The sequence below is a fragment of the Microtus ochrogaster genome, unplaced genomic scaffold (genome assembly GCF_000317375.1).
Source record: "Microtus ochrogaster isolate Prairie Vole_2 unplaced genomic scaffold, MicOch1.0 UNK20, whole genome shotgun sequence".
In the NCBI taxonomy this organism is placed as follows: Eukaryota; Metazoa; Chordata; class Mammalia; order Rodentia; family Cricetidae; genus Microtus; species Microtus ochrogaster.
This window is the reverse complement of record NW_004949118.1, coordinates 4,407,331-4,426,453: the sequence shown is the minus strand read 5'-3', so window position 1 is coordinate 4,426,453 and position 19,123 is coordinate 4,407,331. Positions and strand designations below refer to the sequence as shown.

Sequence of the window (19,123 nt, the reverse complement as noted above, 5' to 3'; positions counted from 1 at the left end):
TGTCCCCCACATCCTGGCCTCTAAGTGGAGATGACCACTTGAAATTATTCCCCAGTAGAATTGGAAGAGCTGGTTTCGTTCATAAAAATCTCGGCCTTCACTGACAGCATTTGTTTCTCTGCCCCCAGCACCCAGGTGCCTAGTTTTCCACCTCTAACTTCCCTGTCACTCCTGGTCCTGTTTCTCCTGGCTGAGTGGTTCCTACACCATCAGCCAGTTGCAGGTCGTGTTATGGACTCACTTGTTTTGGCCTCTTTGAGACTAGTCAAATGAGGCACTCTTCAGCTTTCAACGCTAAAGGGGGCCAGGGCTTTGAAAAAAAAAATCATGTGATTTTCCACAAACAGCCATCGCCAAACTAAGGATTCCAGCCACATTTACAGGAGGCAAGCTGCACCGTGCACTTGTTTCTGGCCATCTTAGTATGCACAGTTGCGATGACAGTTCATCCAGAAAATTCCTTTTAACAACCCAAGTTTATATCCAGAGTTATTGGCCCACCTGACCAATGGTCTAAATCGTAGATGCCTCTCGGGCCCATATTCCTAATAAACCCACACTGAGAACACTTAAAGACACATTCAGACTAAAAAGAATAGTGATAAACAGAGGAATGAGATCCCAGCCGCCTATGTCCTTATGGGACAGAAGTTTGTCCCGAAATAATGGGGCTTCAGCTTAATTCAACCAGAATAGTGTAAAGTCAGGTGATAGTCATGTATAAATGTTCTTTATTTGCTTGTAATTTTTTATTTTCCTTTTACGTTATTTTTGGTATGTTTATGGGATATAGTTTCTATCTACATATGAATCACAAGGTAATCATACCAGGGTAGTTAGTCTGTCCGTCATCCCAGATGCCTATCATCCTTTTGTGGGAAGGACATTAAAGATCCTATGCTATAGCTATCTGCACACATATATGGAACACACAGCCCGTGTTTATTACAGCGTCTCTGATAATGGCCACGATACAGAGCCAGTGTGTCTATTGACGAATGGATGTATTTTTGAAAATATAATATTTTAAATCAGTCAGACACTTAGAGATGAACATTGCATGCTCTCTCTTACACACTAGATTTGAAACCATCCCAACAAAGGCTTTTTAAATCTTTCAGAGGAATTTAGGTTTATGTCTCATATGAAGTTAAAAGACACAAAATACCAAGGTTTACAATTGTTTAAAAAAAAAAAAAACACTTTTTAGTTTCCCAGTCCATCCTCTTTAATTTTGGGTGATGTTTAGTAGAAAGAGTTGGAACTTGAGGAAGAAATGTATTTAAGCGGCCTCTGTCCCTATATGTGGAATCATGTCTGCAGAAGTAGCCACCAACTGTGTGGACAGCTGAGGAGAAAGTCAATACCATGTGACAGAGCTACTCTCCTAAGGGACATTTAGTTCAACAGGGGATTAAATACATAGATACTTGAGGTCCCTCTTTTTTTTCAGGTTCATCCCTTTGAAATGAGAGTTATAACTTCATTTCCACATATGCTCCATGGTGCTGGCTTTTCTGGGCCTCAACACCATGCACCTTACAAAGCCAAGCCATTCCTTTGAAATACCAGGCCGTTCAAAGCTCAACAACCAGCTTCATCTCTCTTCCAAATACTGGGCTCAGCACAGGGCCACAAAGTCGTCAGTGACCTCTGTATGACAGTGTGGAGCTTTTCTTGGGGTAGTACCAGGGTGGCTACTTTGTGGGGTTACTGTCCAGTCGGGGACTTTCTTAGACGGTTTATCTGCCCTGTTTCGTGGGTTAGGAAGCAATGCGTGCCACTTCAGTTTTTTCTGTCTCTTGTCTTCTCATCTAAAATTCACTGCTAGAAATTTCCCGATGCTGGGCCTTATACCGCCATGGAGCGTTTGAGAGTACCTGCCCTCCGCGACGTCTAGGGAGCCAATTTATCTCCATTTTATTCATTTATTAGGTGGATTCTCTTTTTGTTAAATAAAAGAGGATCCCACTTGTGTACTGAGGAAGGCTTAATTAAAGAGGATGGGAACTAACGAGAGCCTTTATTCCTTTGGCAGCCACCCCTAAAGCAGGGTTTTCTCTCCACTGTTCCTGTGTGACAGAAAGCAACCAGATCCTCTGGGCTGCCAAACCACTCCACTCTGAGTGCTGCTGTTCTCTTTCTCTCCTTGGTCATCTTCTCCCTGCACAAGTACCTGGCCTCAGTCTCTGAGAGTTCTCTCTGGGGACCAACACTGATGGAGACTCTGGGCCACAGTCAGTAGGAGGCTCTTGTGTTGTGGATACGTGTCACAAGTTTCCCGTGGCTAAAGCGCTTTGTCCTGTGCCCCCATCCCAGCTCCCCCTGCACATGGCATGCAACCTGTGCCAGGCAGGGATCAGGGACCAAAAGTCCCAGCAGAAGCGATGCCAAGCACTGCCTTGTAGACAGATTGTTGCTATCCGCCACGCACCACCCCTTCAATCCCTGCCTGTGATGCAGTTGGTCGTCAGGGGCCCAATCTGTACCAGATCTGTTTTGTCTGTCTCCGCCTTCCAGATCAAGTGCTGCAGAAACCTCTGCATTCCCAGTCCCAGGGTACTCCTGCAAGCTGAAAGGGCTTGTTCAGCTGCGGCAGAGGCATGATTCTGGAACAATGCTGAGCATAGTCCGTAGAGAGTAAATCCAAGTAACGATCTGCGTAGATGGAATTCCCAGAAATGCTCTGAGTTATGTGAGCAGTTCTCCACCCATGTTTTCACTCCTAACTCTACTTTGCGTATACAGCGTGGTCACAATCTGACCTTTGAATGCTGGCATTAACATTCCGTCTGTATACACACATGCTTTGAGTCAGTAACTGGTCCAAGACACCCTGCACCCTGAGAAACCTTAAAGGAGAGCGATTACTAGACAGTTACTATATGGATTTTATATGGTTACTATATAGTAACTATATGATTACTCTATGGGTACCATAGAGTTAGAGTGTGTAGCTTGAAAGCCAACTTTGCCAGCAGGTTACTATATGGTTACCATATGGCTGCTATATGGTTACTATAGAGTTAGAGTGTGTAGCTTGGAAGCCAGATTTGCCAGAGGTTAATATATAGTTACTATATGCAATTACTACATGATTACTATATGGCTACTATACAGTTACTATATGGTTACTGCATGGCTACTTTAGGTTACTATATGGTTACCATTCTGTTATTACATGGTTACTATACAGTTACTATATGGTTACCATACAGTTACTATATGGTTACTATACAGTTACTACATGATTACTATAGAGTTAGAGTGTGCAGCTTAGAAGACAGCTTTGCTAGAAACCTCCCAGACAACATTAACTACCACTCTACCAACCTCACAATGTTACCAGTCTCTCAGTGGCAGAGGGAAGTCAGGCTTTGTCCCAAACATAGTGCAAACCCACAGGATACTCACAGACTGTCATGAAAACAATACACCCTGCACCTGTCAGTGCTCCCTCCCCGTGCCTAAGAGAATCACTGTGCTTCACCCACATCCTTTACTCCCTTCCAAGTACAAAGGTGCTCAGCACTATGAACTTTTGACCAAAGGTAAATTTGGATTAGTAGACAATTAGCTTCATCACAAACTGGAAGCAACATTTTTCACCTTAAAAAAAAAATGTTTGAAACACTGCCCATGCCCACACTGTAACACACAAAACACACACATCCAGTATGGACATACAAACAAAACCAAAGGACTCTTCCATTCCCTCTACACAAGAAAGCAAACTTGGATCTCAAAGATATTTTATTTTCTTGTGTAACGATATTGGGGTTCTGGGTGGGCAAAAGAAGGTAGTCTGAAATTCAATTTACAGTCTTAAATTTTTCTTCATCCTTTTTTAAAATTTTTACTGGGACTTATTATATAGTTAATAATATTTCAGAAATGCCTAGACTTTATTCTGCTAAAGATAAATTCAAGAAAAAGAAAACCATGAAAGTATATAAAACATAAGAGAGAAGAAAGGAATTATAATAATAGCTAATTATACAGAAGTAAGCTTATTATACCTAGTGTAGAACAATACTGGTTTTTAAAATGGGAAAGTAAAGATCAGAAGCGATCTATCTTAGGACTTCTAAGGAAGACCATGGTAGTCAGTTGAATGTGTCTTTAGTAAGAGAACCATGGAGCTTGGGGGATGGCTCCGAACGTGGAGTGCTGGCCTTGCAAGCATGAGGATCTGAATTCAGATCTCCAGAAATCACATAAAAAGACAGGCAGGAAGGCATGTGCCTGGAGTCCCAGCACTGATCATAAGGAAGGCAGACACAGGCAATCCCAACCAGCCTGGCCAGCATGGTAAAGGTCCAGGCCAGTGAAAGACCTTGTCTCCAACAAAAGGTAGATGGCACCCAAAGATATCTGTGGTTGTCCTCTGACCTTCTCACACACACAAATGTCAGGCCCACAGGTATCCACAAACCCCCACGCAAACAATATACAGACACATGTATCAAAAAGATTATATATATTGTATGATTGTTCAGACTTTAAAGTATTTACTAATTATTTTTAATTGACAAAATGAAGGGAGTAAAAACTGAGTTACTAACCTAGATAAGAGTTGAAGAGTTACAATTGCAATCGAGCTTCTGGGGATGTGTTTATTGTTGTGGGAGATGCTCTTGTACAGTACGAAGATTTGTTATGCGTATTGGCTTAGTAAAACTCTGATTGGCCAGTAGCCAGGCAGAAAGTATAGGCAGGGCAGCAAGACTAGGAGAATCCTGGGAAGAGGAAAGGCAGAGATGCAGTCAACAACAAGATGTAGAGGAAGCAAGATGAGAATGCCTCACTGAGAAAAAGTACCAAGTCACATGGCTAAACATGGATGAGAATTATGGGTTAATTTAAGTTTAAGAGCTAGTTTTAATAAGTCTGAGCTAGACCAACCAGCAAATAATTAATATAAGCCCCTATGTGTTTATTTGGGACTGAATGACTGTGGGACCAGGTAGGACAGAAACAGCCATCTACTATGTGTGTGTGTGTGTGTGTGTGTGTGTGTGTGTGTGTGTGTGTATGTATGTATGTATGTATGTATGGCCAAGTGGCTTATACACATTTATAACTTGCTCCTAGTTAAATCCAACTAAGCCTTTCACTGTTGACTTCGAGGTTCATATGTTCTCGTGACACCCCGAAACAAATAGTTGAAGCTAGGAAGAGAAAAGCATGAATCATTTTATTTGCATTTCAGCCTAAAAGGAGAGGTGTGGGTGAAATGGACAATCAGCACGTGGCCATTGTGGTGTAGAGGAAAAGAACAGCTGAACGGTACAGGAGGAAAGGTGGGCCAAGCTTCGTGTGTGAGAATAACACACATGCACACTTTCAGGTGTGAATAGCATATGTGCGCACTTCGGGTGTGAATAGCACATATGCACACTTTGGGTATGAGATTAACACATGTGCACACTTGGCGTATGAAAGTATCACACATGAACACTTTGGGTGTGAGAATGACATATACGCACGTCCCTGTAGATGTACAGACAGCAGTCGTGTACATGCTAGTCAGAGAGAGCCATGGGCAGGAGAACCACTGTGTGGAAGTCGCGTGAATTTATAAAGCGTCTGACCTCACTGTTTAAGTGACAGCTTCTGACGCTGCTTCTCCAAAGGTGTGTTTTACTATAACTTTGATGCCCGCCCAGTTCCTCTTCTTGTGCACTCGCTGCTTAAAATTCCAGGGGACAGGTGAACAATAGCCCCTTAGTTCTAGACAGGAAGAGGTTTTGCCTTGGTGCTGGGCTTTGAAATCTGTGTTTTGTCATGCCATCATGTCCATTTTCAAACTCAGCTAAACTCGGATGCTCTCCAGTTTTTCCCGTCACAGAATCACTCGGCATTAGCCTCTGGTGCATTATGGGCTTTCCTTGTTTCTTTTAGCCATTTTCTCTTTGAGTTTGGAAAATGAGCAAATCGGACCCCATGCACCCAGCCATCTCAGCGTCAGCTTTTTTTTTCCTACAGCTGAAGCCAAAGATTATTCATAAAATTCTACATTTTGCCGTAAGTAGCCTCGGGGGAGAGCAAATGCGTCTATCAGATAAGTGATGTTAAAGATGATTAACAGGAAAGCCAGCTGTGCTCCGTGTCACCGTTATCACTTCAGTCTGTAAAGCACAGTGGCACATTTTACCTTTTGCATTTGGCTTCTGCAAAAACGAAAGGCGACTAAATATGAAATTATGAGTCTGAGCGTTGTGGCGGTATCACGCTGGAAAACGGCATAAAGTTTTGCAGTCAAAACTTACTCGGGAGCCACTGAAGGGATGTCTAATCTCTGGCTGTTGAAAAACCGACTATATAAAACCTATTTTAGTTTATCGCCAACAGCAACAGTACCAACAACGGATCAAAAATTTAAGGCCACTTTTATGTAGGCAGCAGGAGCTTTACAATTAATGCACAAGTCCCAGGCTTGGCTCTTCTCATGCCCATGCTGCACCCTGAATGATCTTCGGTTCTGATGGGATGAACCTGTACACCAAAACAGAAGCTAGGCCAGTGTCAGCCAAGTACTGTGGATAATCAGTAGCTCTGCCACCTCAGGGTCTGTGACCCCTAATCCACACTACAGCAATCGATCGTGATGTGGAACAGCCCGTAGCTCAATATCCTCACCCATTCAAAGGGTCTTAGTGTACCATAGGATTTTCCAAACCCCATCTATCTCTGGTTTTATAAATACTGCTTTGTCTTTCATTTCTTTAATTATCTGTTTGAAAGATAGAAAAGAGAGAGATCCTGTGCAGGCCAGAAGGCAAGTTTTGGAGGTCTTCTCTCTCTGACAAGCACGTCTCCATTGCTTTGTGTCCTGTGCTGCCTTCTCTGGGCTAGCTAGCTGGTCAGCAAGTGTCTGGCCATTCTCTTATCTCCACTCCCCCTATCTCTTCCTAGGAGTGCTGGGATTACAGATGCGCACCACTGGGTTCCAAGGATTGAACTCTGGTTTGTCTGTCTGGAGTGGCAAGCACTTTTTCCACACCAAGCCACCTCTCAGTTTCAAACTTTTTCTCTGAATACACGTGGCTCACGGTGCTGCCCTTGTTCGTCACGATTTGTGTTCTCTCCATCGCTGTATCTGGCCAGCCAGTTTCCTCTGTCTACTCGAAACACTGACATATGTCTCAAATATGCAAGAGGTTCAGACGATCCTCAGACTCGGTCCCGTTTCTGCTCCTCTCAACCCTCTGTGCCTTTTCCTCCCGTCGTCTTTCCTATGGTTGCTGACGCCAGGTTTCAGTGATGGTGGAGCCGCATCAGTAGGAAATGCCACAGTGCAGTGTCTCCCCTAGATCTACTCAGACCATCCACCATACCCTCTCCTGTTGGAACCCTCCGCTCTACCCAGGCATGGGATCCATCAGGTCAGTTGTTTCCCCCCTTGTGTGTCTTTAATATCTATCTTCTCTCCATAAGCTCATGATTCTTCAAGAAAGCCCATCTCTTCACAAGAGAGTTCCTATGTGTCCCCTTCTTCTCTCAGGTATTAAGACAACTGCAGGACATTCCACCTTGACCAGGACTGCTACCCCAGCCTTCATTTTTAGTCTTCTTCATCAGGGTCATGGTTAAGACTCAGCAGTCTTCAGAAGCGCGCCAGTATGCTATCCCTCCGCCCATGCGCCAGTATGATATCCCTCTGCCCACACTCCAGTATGATATCCCTCCACCCATGCGCCAGTATGATATCCCTCTGCCCATGTGCCAGTATGATATCCCTCCGCCCATGCGCCAGTATGATATCCCTCCGCCCATGCGCCAGTATGATATCCCTCCGCCCATGCGCCAGTATGATATCCCTCCGCCCACGCACCAATATGATATCTCTCCACACATTTTATCCACAGTTTGACCCATTTCTATTTCCTGGTCTCCAGACATCCTTCTTATATCCCCAAAAGAAGGTTTGAAAAAACTTATCTGGCTCTCTTTCAACATTTTGAGTTTATATTTAAAACTAAGGACATGCAAGATGGCTCAGGGAGTAAAAGCATTTGGCTTTAAACCTGGAGCCCTGAGTTCAATCCCCGGGATGCGCATGATGGAAGGAGAAAATTGGGTTTCACAAGTTGTCTTCTGACTTCCATACAGGAGCTGTGGTGTGCACACGAATGCGTGTGCGCGCGCACACACATAAAAATAATTTAAAACGTCATCTTTTTCTCGAGCCTGAGAGTTTATCAGTTGCAGGCAGGTAGTATTCCATATCTCCCCAGATAAAATGCGGATGTGTGTAACTAGAATGAGTATTTTGTGAGATGTGTTAGATATAGCTTTCCTATCTTATGCAGATTAAAGCAAATCAAATCTCCAGATCTAAAAGAAAACACATGAAACCTCATCCTTCCATTTAGTGGAAGAAAATGAGGCTCCCTGTAAGACATCCCGGCTGCACTTAAAAGATAATCATTGCAGCTTCTTCCACTTCAGGAGTGCTGAACTCAGGGCATCCCACAGTGAGCCAGAATACCAAGTTTGACCCTCACAGCAAGGTCTCTGGAAAGGCAGGGAGGCCTGCCTTTCTAGGGTCAATATTCCAGCTGTATTTTTTTTTCCACTCCTGTAGTTTTCATTCCTGGGTAATGCCCACAACCACACTAAGATGACCAAAGGGCTTGTTCAGTGCTAGAAAGGCAATTACGCATGCAGGCTTCTTGGGGAGGTCGCTTTCTGAAAAGTCTACAGAGACATTAAGTACTGGGGCAATCAAACTAGAAAAGCCGTCCACAGTGCCTTTAGAAGGTCTCTGTGTCTCTGAGGCTCTGCGGAGCTCAGTTGGAAGTTGTCCTGGAACATGGGCCTTACCGCACCTGCTCAGGGAGGGTATATGCCTGGAAGAATCTCTTCCTTAGACAATGACAGGCCTCTGTAAAGGGGGGGAGTTGCTGGTACTGCTCATCCTTGCGCCCTGGTATTGCTAGGAGAATCCCAGACAAAATACCTAGCCCCCCCCAAACCAGGTTGAGGCTGAACTGGCACTGTGGGGGCCACTTCATAGACCTACAGATGATTTACAGAAGAAAACTTGGAGAAAACCATACTGTTGAGAGCCACTTCAGTATTTTACCTGTAAGGGCTGCTGCCATCAAAGGGACACAGGTGACCCTGAAGGGAGGGAAACAGGAAGCCTGTGCCCTGGGGAGACTCTAGGTGGCTCTGAAGAGCTGGCAGCTCCCAGAGAAATGCCTGAGCTTGCAGTCCTCATGAAGGTGAACGTTTTCTGCCTCAGAGGGAGAGCAACAAACAGGTTAAAGGAGAAAACTGACCTGATGCTAAGCCACTCTGCAAAGGGCTTTTCTGTGCGGACACCACAGGGTTTCCGGCTGTCTTCCCCTTGTAATTATACTGGAAGCTTGCTAAGTGATTCTCTCGCTGGCCCTGGGATGGACCAGAGTCAGGCTACCCTTCAGCCTCTCCACTCTAGTCCTCTTGTGGCTGAATGGGGAGTATGGTGAGTTGGAGGCCAGCTGCTCTAAGACCCGTCCTGTCTTGGGAGGAAGGGAGGGAGGGAGGGAAAGAGGGAGGAAGAGAAGGGAAGGGAAGGGAAGGAAAAGAAGGAAAAGAAGGAAAGAAAGAAAAGACAATCTCAACTCCACGACCTCCTAGCTGTGGGATTCAGCCACTTACTGTGCTTCTCCAAACCTGGCAGAGATCTGAGGGCAGGGACAGGGACGGTCAGTCTGGTTTCTTAGGATGGTGAATTTTAAATTTAATGAGATAATACACTTAAAGTACTTCCAACAGTGCCGGGGAAATAAAACTCCCTCAAACGATGTTAAATTTTATTCTGTGTATCCTGGAGCAGCATTGATATTTATACCTTGCTTTTATAAGCTCAAATAAGGCACTGTGAGTGTTCAGAGGACCTTGACTTCTCAGCAGCTCTACTTAACAGGAAAGCATGCTGTATAGAAATCCAGCTGTGAAAGGAAGGCAGTGTAGCTTGCCTACCAGGGTTTGAAACTATAATTTGTAATATCCCTCACCTCCCATGAACTAGAGAACTCATCTTACACAAGAGAGCCCATCCTGGAGTGTCTTTCACTTGGGCTTTTGATTGTATCTCAGCTTCCTTCCTGTGTCCTTGTTCTTTGCGAGGCCGGGTGGTGGTGAGCGGCCCCTCCACACACTTCCTTCTCAGTGCGTGCCAACCCGAGTGCGGGAAATGGAATGTCTTGCTGATCTGCTGCTGCTGAAATTCCTAGACCTTACCTGTCAGATGACATCGTCTGGCAGGAGGATAACAGCTGAGCTTCCCATTCCAGCCCATTGTGTGAACGTCTGTGAATATTGCGCCACAGCACATGGCAGTGGCCTCCACTCAGCCAGAAGCGGTGGAAATCCCATGCATGGCGGCCAGTCATACCTGTTCAGAATCTGAGAGAGATGGCTTGCAGAGCCCTTTCTGCTCTTGTGGATTCCCCATCCACGGATAAGCCCTTAGGGAAGTTCCCAGTGACCCTAGAGACGGGTCTAGACTCATCAGTAGACTCGGAGCACTGCTCAGTGGAGATTGGCTGGCAAGGAGGAATTTTCTTTGACCACCAGGGTAATAATAGGCTGCGCTAAGTTGCAAAGCAAAGCCTTGGGGGCAGGGAAGCTTAGATCCATGCTCTGCTTAGAAGTCAGGAGCAACAGTTCCATGTCAATGCCCCAAGGTAGTCCCTGAGGACTGAGTGATAAACCCCTGGGTCTGAAATGAGTCCCCTAAAGGATGACCCCTTTCCAAAACTAGAAGAGGGAAAGACCATGGGTCCTCAAGCTTCTGTAGATGGTCGTAGAAGCATAAATTGAGAAGGAAGTCAAAACCAGGACTGTTCGTTAGAATCCCTCATGTGTATGCAGCCTTATACACACACACACACACACACTCTCTCTCTCTCTCTCTCTCTCTCTCTCTCTCTCTCTCTCTCTCTCTCTCACTCTACTGTGTGACAGGCAGAATTCCTCATGTGCACACAGCCTTACACACACCCACACACACAAACTCACACTACTGCATCATAGACATTCTATAAAGAAACGCACTAACATCAGATATCGTGTTCCCTCAAGGAGGGAAGATTTCAATTAAATAATCACAGGGTATTACTTGCTATGAAGAACTAAGCAAGAAGTACTTTGAACGGCACAACAAAGGGTCATGGTCTCGAATACCCTGGGAAATATCCTGGGGGCATAGATAGGAGAGCTCGAAGATGTTGGAACCCTTGACTTATCCTTGACTGTTGCTATGGTTATCAGAACTATTTCTCCATGTTTCGGTGTACGTCAGAGGCCTGTGTGCCTAACGAGGCCACTGCCCTGATTCAGGGCTTTTTTTCACATTGGGAAGGCTTTGCACGGGGATAGACTCCATGCAGTATTTCCCTCCTGAATAAGTAACAAGCTGTTAAGTACACAATGAAAACGAGGGATGGGTGACCGATAGAAGCCGATGTTTCCGTGTCCCTCCTGTAGCCTGAGATTAAAGTCTCTGAAATCTTCAGCGTCTGCGGCAGGAGAATGGCTGAGATGGCTAGTGTCACTTCACAGGTGGTGGCATGTGTGTCCCCATCCCCAAACAGATTCGAGGCAGACGTGGGGCAACTGAGCCCATTTTTGTAAGAGTATAAGGCTGTGCTGTCAGAACAGCATGGGGAGAATGATAGTTGGTGTGCCCGGGGACAAGGGGAACAAGCTGGACAGCTGGAACAGGAAACTCTACACCATAACCATTGCCAATTGGTCCAGAGGAGTGGAGTGACTGAGGGGACCCCCTCGGCATGCTGCCATTACTGCGACCAAACATGCACAAGAGATAAACATTAACAAATGCATCTTGTTTCCAGTCTGTTGCTTTGTTGTTTATCAAATGCTTGAATTCCAGGGGTCCTCGAGATCACCTTGAGAGCTGTCAGTGTGCTCATCTAAAGATGGCAACACTGAGGCTCACAGTAACCAAGTGATTTATCACGGGTCACACAATTCAACTTGACACACCGGCAAAGTAAATAACCCCCTAGTGTCAAGATACTATACTACAAGAGGGTGGCGGTTCTAAGTGTGCCTGAGCATCTGTGTGCGTCTCCGTAGAGGATGTGCCTCTCCAAGCCTTGAACCCTGCATTTCTCTCATCTCCGCGCAGTTTTTCTTGACTTCTGTATCCCGTCAGTTTTACAGCCTCGAGTATGTATGGTCTTGAGGCACTTTGGGGTATTATTTTTCTAAGCTCTGGTGAATGGTGCCACAGCCGTAGGCAGCGCTAATTGGACTCAATGAGTTGTTTTCTAAAAATAAGTGAGAAAGAAGAATAGGACATGGGGGAGGGAGGGAAGCTTTGTTAGGAGGCAAGGAGCATTGGACAGGATGGATATTATAAAGGTATATTGGACGCGTGTAAAATATAGAAGTTTGAATTGAAAGAACATTTAAATTTCACCTTTCTGCACCTGTGATATCAGCCCTAGCATTTTGTAACACATATCCCGCCCCCACAGGGTTTTTTTTTTGTTTGTTTTCTTGTTTGTCGTTTGTTGTTTTTTTTTTCTTGGGGGGATGAGAGTAAAATGCCAAGCCCCAGGAAAGAGTTCTGAATACTCAGATCTCAAAGGGTAAGGTAGCAGGTGCCTGGTCACATTCTGCCATGTTCCGTGGGATGCACAATGGCTGCCTTAGACCCGTAGCTTCTCTCTCACTTTAGAAAGTCGTGTGGAAAGAGAGAATGGATTAATTTGACTGATGGCACCAAAGAAGAAAAAATATTAGAAACAAGGAAAGGCCATCTCTCCTACTGAGGCTCATTTCATTCCACGTTTCACTTCCCTGGGAGAGCAGCCAATTGTTAGCAGCAAGAGTAATGTCGGCCGTTTTTTTTTAAATTCCACTCTTGAGTATTATGGAGAGAAATAACTAAATGATGGAGAAATCACTTTCTTTCGCGGTAGTGGTTTAAGAGGAGTAAAGAGAACTCAAAACGCAGATAATATTGGAAGACGTGAAGAAGAAAAAAAAAAAAGAGTCAGCCATGAGTGGAACACTGGCTCTGGCTGTAGGTACAGTTGCAGAAGGAGTTCCTCTCTGTACGGCTGCTGTCGAGAGGCATCTCGCTAAAAGCGAAGGGGGGTGGATGCACAGGCTTCTTTGACGTCCCAGCAATGCTCCAAGGGGAAATGACGCCTGTGCTCTGTTTTTCCCAGGGCCCATGCAGGAGACCATATATGACTTCTGGAGGATGGTGTGGTATGAGAACACGGCCAGCATCATCATGGTGACCAACCTTGTGGAAGTGGGAAGGGTAAGCCAGCCCGTGCTCTGTAAACGGCCTTTGGTCCCTTGTTGGGTCCATGATCCAGAGACATGAATCATGCTCTTGAAGTATTGCACATACTCCCAAAGAAAACTTACCCACCCCAGCTTCTCCAATTGCTTACCACAGTGGTTATACATTTTCAGTAAGCACAGTCTGAATGGCTCTCGTTTGCTGAAATAGCAACAGACAGGGAATGCACTCGGGATTTAAAAGCTGCCGTTATCTGGTTATTTTGAGCACGCAGTACCTCGAAGCACTGATGCTGGTTGTTGGGTGTCAAAACCCTGTGGGTGCTACAATAGAAATGACAACATTCTGTATGTCAGGGGAATTGGCCCTAACAACAGTGTGCATCGCTGGGATGCTTCTGTGGATTAGAAACCTAGCATGCTGTCATGCTTCTGTATGCCTTGGTGCTGTAACCTATCAAGTTGGAGCCATAATCTGCCCCAAAGTTCTTTTATTCCTGTCTCTAGTGACTGTTTATGAGTTTTCATTTTGTTTAACCAGAAAGCTGATGAGCGGTGGTAATCTTAGCAATGGCATCAGATTACCTCTGGAGCACAGATTTTAAATGAGCAAAGATAAAGGGTACAACAGCCTTATAATGGGTTCAATTCCGTGGTGATGCTCAGCCCAAATAAAGAGCCCATTACTTCTTAGGGAAGTTGCTATTTATATCCAGCAAAGGCAGTCTGGTAGTTGTCCTAGAACTGAATCATTGAAGCAAGAACCTTAAAGGAGGGTGGTGCTTAAGATTTCGAGACGGGTGTCAGGAGGCACAAACAAATACAACAATTGTCTCAGAAGAAGATTTCAGTAAGTGGAATATACTGAATATTCTAGAAAAGGTGACAGACTAGATAACCAGACCGTCAACAAACATCTTGAAATTCTAGATGAGTCACGCTTATTTTTTTTTAAAGCTCATAAACATCGTATGAGTATGTAACTAGAGTTGTTTAAAATATGCAACTTAATACTCATGAATGCAAGACACCACAGACCTGAAGTACACTCGGATGGAGACTGTAGTGGGCCCAGAAACAGGCAGCGGAGCTCTGTGTCTATCTTGGTGAGAGGTACCCTGATTTTGAAGCCAGTGACAGTCAAGAGATGACATCTTACGGCCCTCTGGGTTAACATAATATCCAGACCTGTGGGGGTGGATGGTCAGATAGAAGTCAAACTGGGGGAGGAAATGGGAAAGAGGGGAGAGAAGGGAACATCCACTTGCCCTGAGAAAATGACAGTAGCATTGCTCCATCTTCACTTAAGATCCCAAGAAACTGAACCTGAGCCAAACTCATGGGTCAAGAGGTCAAAAAAGAGTGTCTCAGAGAGTCACCCCCATGTCTCTGGGTTCTATGATCATGGATTCAATCAACATACCATCCACAAAAAGAAAAAAAAGGAAAAAATAAGAAAGCATCTGCATTCAACATGTGCGGACTTACCCCTAGACAATAGAGTGAACCTGTTGACATTACACTGTATTGAGTATCATAAGCCATCTAGAGATGGTGTAACCCATGTATATAGGAGGACGTTGCCTAAGTTCCATGGAAATGGTCTAGCAGTTTACATAAAGGAGACCCCGGGGGAATCTTAGAGCCAATTCCCCATTGATATTGAGGGAGGAGTATATAAACTCACAGGATGCAGGTAAAACGAATATAAAAGTTCCTAGATGCCCTTTATTAAAAAAAAGATGAGACTTCTAACTCAAGAAAGTGGACACAGTAAAACCAAAGAGAAATAAGAAAGTAGAGAAGAAATTTATTAAATTATAGTAATAAATATTAGCTAATACAAACCTAGTTATATGAAATAGACAAACTTTTGGCAAGAGATCAGAAATAAAAGGAAGAAAACCAGATATCATGAATATCAGAAAGAGGATAGTGACTAATAATAAACTAATAGATTTGGTAATTTTATAGAAAAACATATTCTCTAAGACCAGTTCCCAAAGAAAATGAAATTCTGACAGAACAATTATTTAAAAATTGAAGCATAACCAAAATTCAGCCATGAAAATGTACTAGACAAAATTTGTTTGTTGGTACTCAATATTCAAATTTTGTATAGTTTAATTTTATAAGTTATAAAATACAAATACATTTATATGTTTTATAAAAATGATTCTAAAAAATAGAAGAAAAATTGTTTTTCTATCTTACTTTATAAGGATAGGACAACCTTGAAATCCATCCCAGACACAGAACATAGGAGAAGATAAAATTATAGGTGTCACAAATTGGCAGGAAGAAATAAATGGGCCACTATGTCAGAACAGAGGGCCCAGATGTTGACTGCAGGCCTAAGTGGAAAGATATCTAATTAGTGAGCTTTTCAATCAAGCCAGCTGGGACATTGCTTACCCATGTAGACCAAAAAAAGAAAAAAGATCTCTTACTCATGGAATGCCCCCCAAACAACTAAAAGCTAACAACCTCCATATTACAAATAGGACTTTAAAACTCATAGGAAATAATACAGGAAAAATATTTAAGACTTTGATTTTTTTTTAAAGACTGTTTCAAAGGCAACAAAAGCTTGGGGAAGATTGGAATTTTTGAAATTTTAAGCATGTAACGTTTTCTGTACAGCAAAGGTTACCAAGTGACGAATTGAGGTGGGGTTGCATGAGTCCATTATGTAAAGCATAAAATCTTTCAAAGCCATATTTTCCATACTGAAGGTATGAAACCCTTTTCTTTCACTTCTGTCTCTTCTGGAAGCTGGTGGAAGTATGGGTGAGCTGGCTTGGAGCCCAGTCAAGCAGGGGCTGGTCATGTGGACAGCCTAGAGGGAATCTCTGGTACCATGAAGAGTGGGGTATAATGGTACCTGTACATCCAGCAAGTCAGACAGCCATGACAGAATGTCTTACACTGGGAGGCATAAGCCACAGCAGACAGCCACGGCAAACAGCCATGACAGAATGCCTTGCACTGAGAGGCATAAGCCATGGCAGACAGCCATGACAGAATGCCTTACACTGAGAGGCATAAGCCACAGCCATTTATTTCTTAGAGCTGTGGAGGCTGCTGAATCCACATCAAGGTCAGCATGCTGCAGAGTCTGGAGAGGGCTTCTCCTGACTTTCATGTGTCTGCATTCTCACGAGGACTTCAAGTAGCACGGCAGACAGAGCAAGCTCTCTAGGTCTTTTCTCATACAGACACTAACCTTGTTGGATCGGAGTCCCACCCGTTTAAGCTCATTTGTTCTTGCTACTTCATTTCTGGATATAGCCATCATGGGGAATGGGTGGTCAGGTTTCAGCATTTGAATTTTGAGATATAAAATACTCCATCCATGACCACCTACTTTGGGAAGTTCTGATAGATTATGTGAGAGTTTCTCCATGTCCAGTAGAGAAATTCTTGCCCATTATGTAACTCAGTAAATATTAGGCATTAATTTTAATGTTCTATTTTCAAACCTCAGATCAGCAATGATACATATAATGATCTGTTGACTGAGTTTTCTGTCCTGCCCGTTTCCCACAGTTGTTAAATCCCAAAGAAATCACACAGAAGTCTACATTAACTATAAACTGATTGGCCCATTCGCTCAGGCTTCTTATTAACTCTTATAACTTATATTAGCTCATTATTCTTGTCTGTGTTAGCCATGTGGCTCAGTACCTTGTACAGCGAGGCAGTCACATCTTGCTTCTACTGTAGCGGGGTCAGGACTGCAGCTAAGACTGGGCTTTCCTCTTCCCAGAATTCTCCTGTTCTCATTGACCCGCCTCTACTTCCTGTCTGGTTGTCCCGTCTATACTTCCTGCCTGGCTACTGACCAAACAGTGTTTATTTAAAATATAATTGACAGAATACAGACCATTGTCCCACAGCAATGACCCTGATTTTGCTGGATATTGTGGGGTAGGGCACCAGAATTCATTCTCATTTAGGGAATGATACAATTTGGCTCACTTTTTCCTTCCCCCTCCTCAGCAAGCACAAAGAGTTGGGTGACTTCCATATAGTGTCCAAAAGCGATTGAGTATGCCTTTGAACTCTTCTGTGAAAGAGCAGAGAATTTCTTGGTCTTGCAATCCTTCTGAGGGAACTGTACACTTATCCCAGTCTCTGGACTGACTCCACAAATACTTGCAGAATGTCCATATCCCACAGTGAGGCCTCTCTGGAGGTGGTGGTCCAGCCTTCACAGGCTTTCACAATAGCCTCCTTCCCCCAAAGGAATTTGCGGCCTCAGATTTTAAGTATTGGCTTTCCTGAAGTAAATTATTTTGAAAAGCAATAATCAGTAAAATAACAATGTCTACTAGTGTTTAGGACTAAATGTTCATGGGTATTTTTTCCTTTAGTTGAAATTCCCAAGTATGCTCTATCCAGACTCAGAATCCTTTTTTTTTTCTTTTCTAAAATATCTTTATTTTTTTGAATTTATTTATTTATTAAGGATTTCTGCCTCCTCCCCGCCACCGCCTCCCATTTCCCTCCCCCTCCCCCGATCAAGTCCCTCTCCCTCATCAGCTTGAAGAGCAATCAGGGCTCCCTGACCTGTGGGAGGTCCAAGGACCGCCCACCTCCATCCAGGTTTAGTAAGTTGAGCATCCAAACTGCCTAGGCTCCCCCAAAGCCAGTATGTGCAGTAGGATCAAAAACCCATTGCCATTGTTCTTGAGTTCTCAGTAGTCCTCATTGTCCGCTATGTAAGTCCGGTTTTATCCCATGCTTTTTCAGACCCAGGCTAGCTGGTCTTGGTGAATTCCCGAAAGATCATCCCCATTGTCTCAGTGTGTGGTTGTACCTCTCGCGGTCCTGAGTTCCTTGCTCATGCTCCCCCTCCTTCTGCTCCTGATTTGGACCTTGAGATTTCTCAGACTCAGAATCCTTAAGAGGGAAATGTCTTTACACATGATAAATTCCTTTACTTTAAGGAAGAGTAGAGACAGTGTGGTCTTTGATGAAAGACAGAATGAGGGCTATACTGTTGATTGCTGCAGTAAAGGGAGCTGTAAGCCTGGAGAGATGCCTCCACAATTAAGGGCACTAACTCTCGCGCAGACCAGGGTTCAATTCCTACCACTCATGTAACAGCTCACCACATCTGTATCTCTAGTTCCAGAGATCTGACACTCTCTCTCATCATCCCCCAGCATCAAGCACAGGCACACACTCATGAACATTTTTTAATCTTTAATTTCATGTAATTATGTACAAAATATTATTGGTACATTTTGCCGGAAGTCCGATTTCATCTCAAGTGGTGTGGCTCAGCAGATACTAGCAACTGAAAATGCCTCACTGTGAAGGTCACAGTTCCTTCTTCCCACCAGGCCCTTGGCCCTGCCCTGTCAGGGGTGGCCACTGGTTTTCCAACAATGGCTTTAACAAATCAGTGTGGAAGCTCCAGTCAATGGTATGTAACTGAAGGGGGAAGGGGGCATTAGGTTTCTGCTTCATTTATGAATCTGTAAAACACAGGCTTACCAGAGATACAAATGCTCATGTTTTGTTTTCAACACATTCCTAACTCTTTACCAGGATGGCTGGGAAGGTAAGGGTGAGCTCAGAAGAGGCCTCTATCTAGTCCCTTTATGGGGTTGTCTTCAATTAGTAGTGACACTAATGGCATCTACTCTCGAATGTCTGTCGTGGACTTGGGAGTTTTGACAAGAGGTCATGTCCCATCTGGGAAAGGCCCTGACCTTGTTCCGGGCTGTTTGCTATCATTAGTGCTGCAGATCTGTTGAGTGGCAACTCCCCATTTTCCATACATAGAAACACCAACAGCAAGCCATCCAAGAAATCAAAATGACACGAT

The 19,123-nt window shown here is 44.2% G+C and overlaps 1 protein-coding gene across 9 annotated transcripts in view; it reads left to right on the top strand.

Moving 5' to 3' along the window:
• Positions 1 to 19,123, top strand: part of Ptprm (protein tyrosine phosphatase, receptor type M) — a 699,101-nt gene that overhangs the window by 630,185 nt on the left and 49,793 nt on the right. For all 9 annotated transcript variants that reach the window (XM_013353950.2, XM_013353949.2, XM_013353948.2 and 6 more), the window contains one exon: positions 13,203 to 13,300. In XM_013353950.2, coding sequence (XP_013209404.2) covers positions 13,203 to 13,300 — 98 coding nt within the window. The remainder of the gene's footprint in view (positions 1 to 13,202; positions 13,301 to 19,123) is intronic.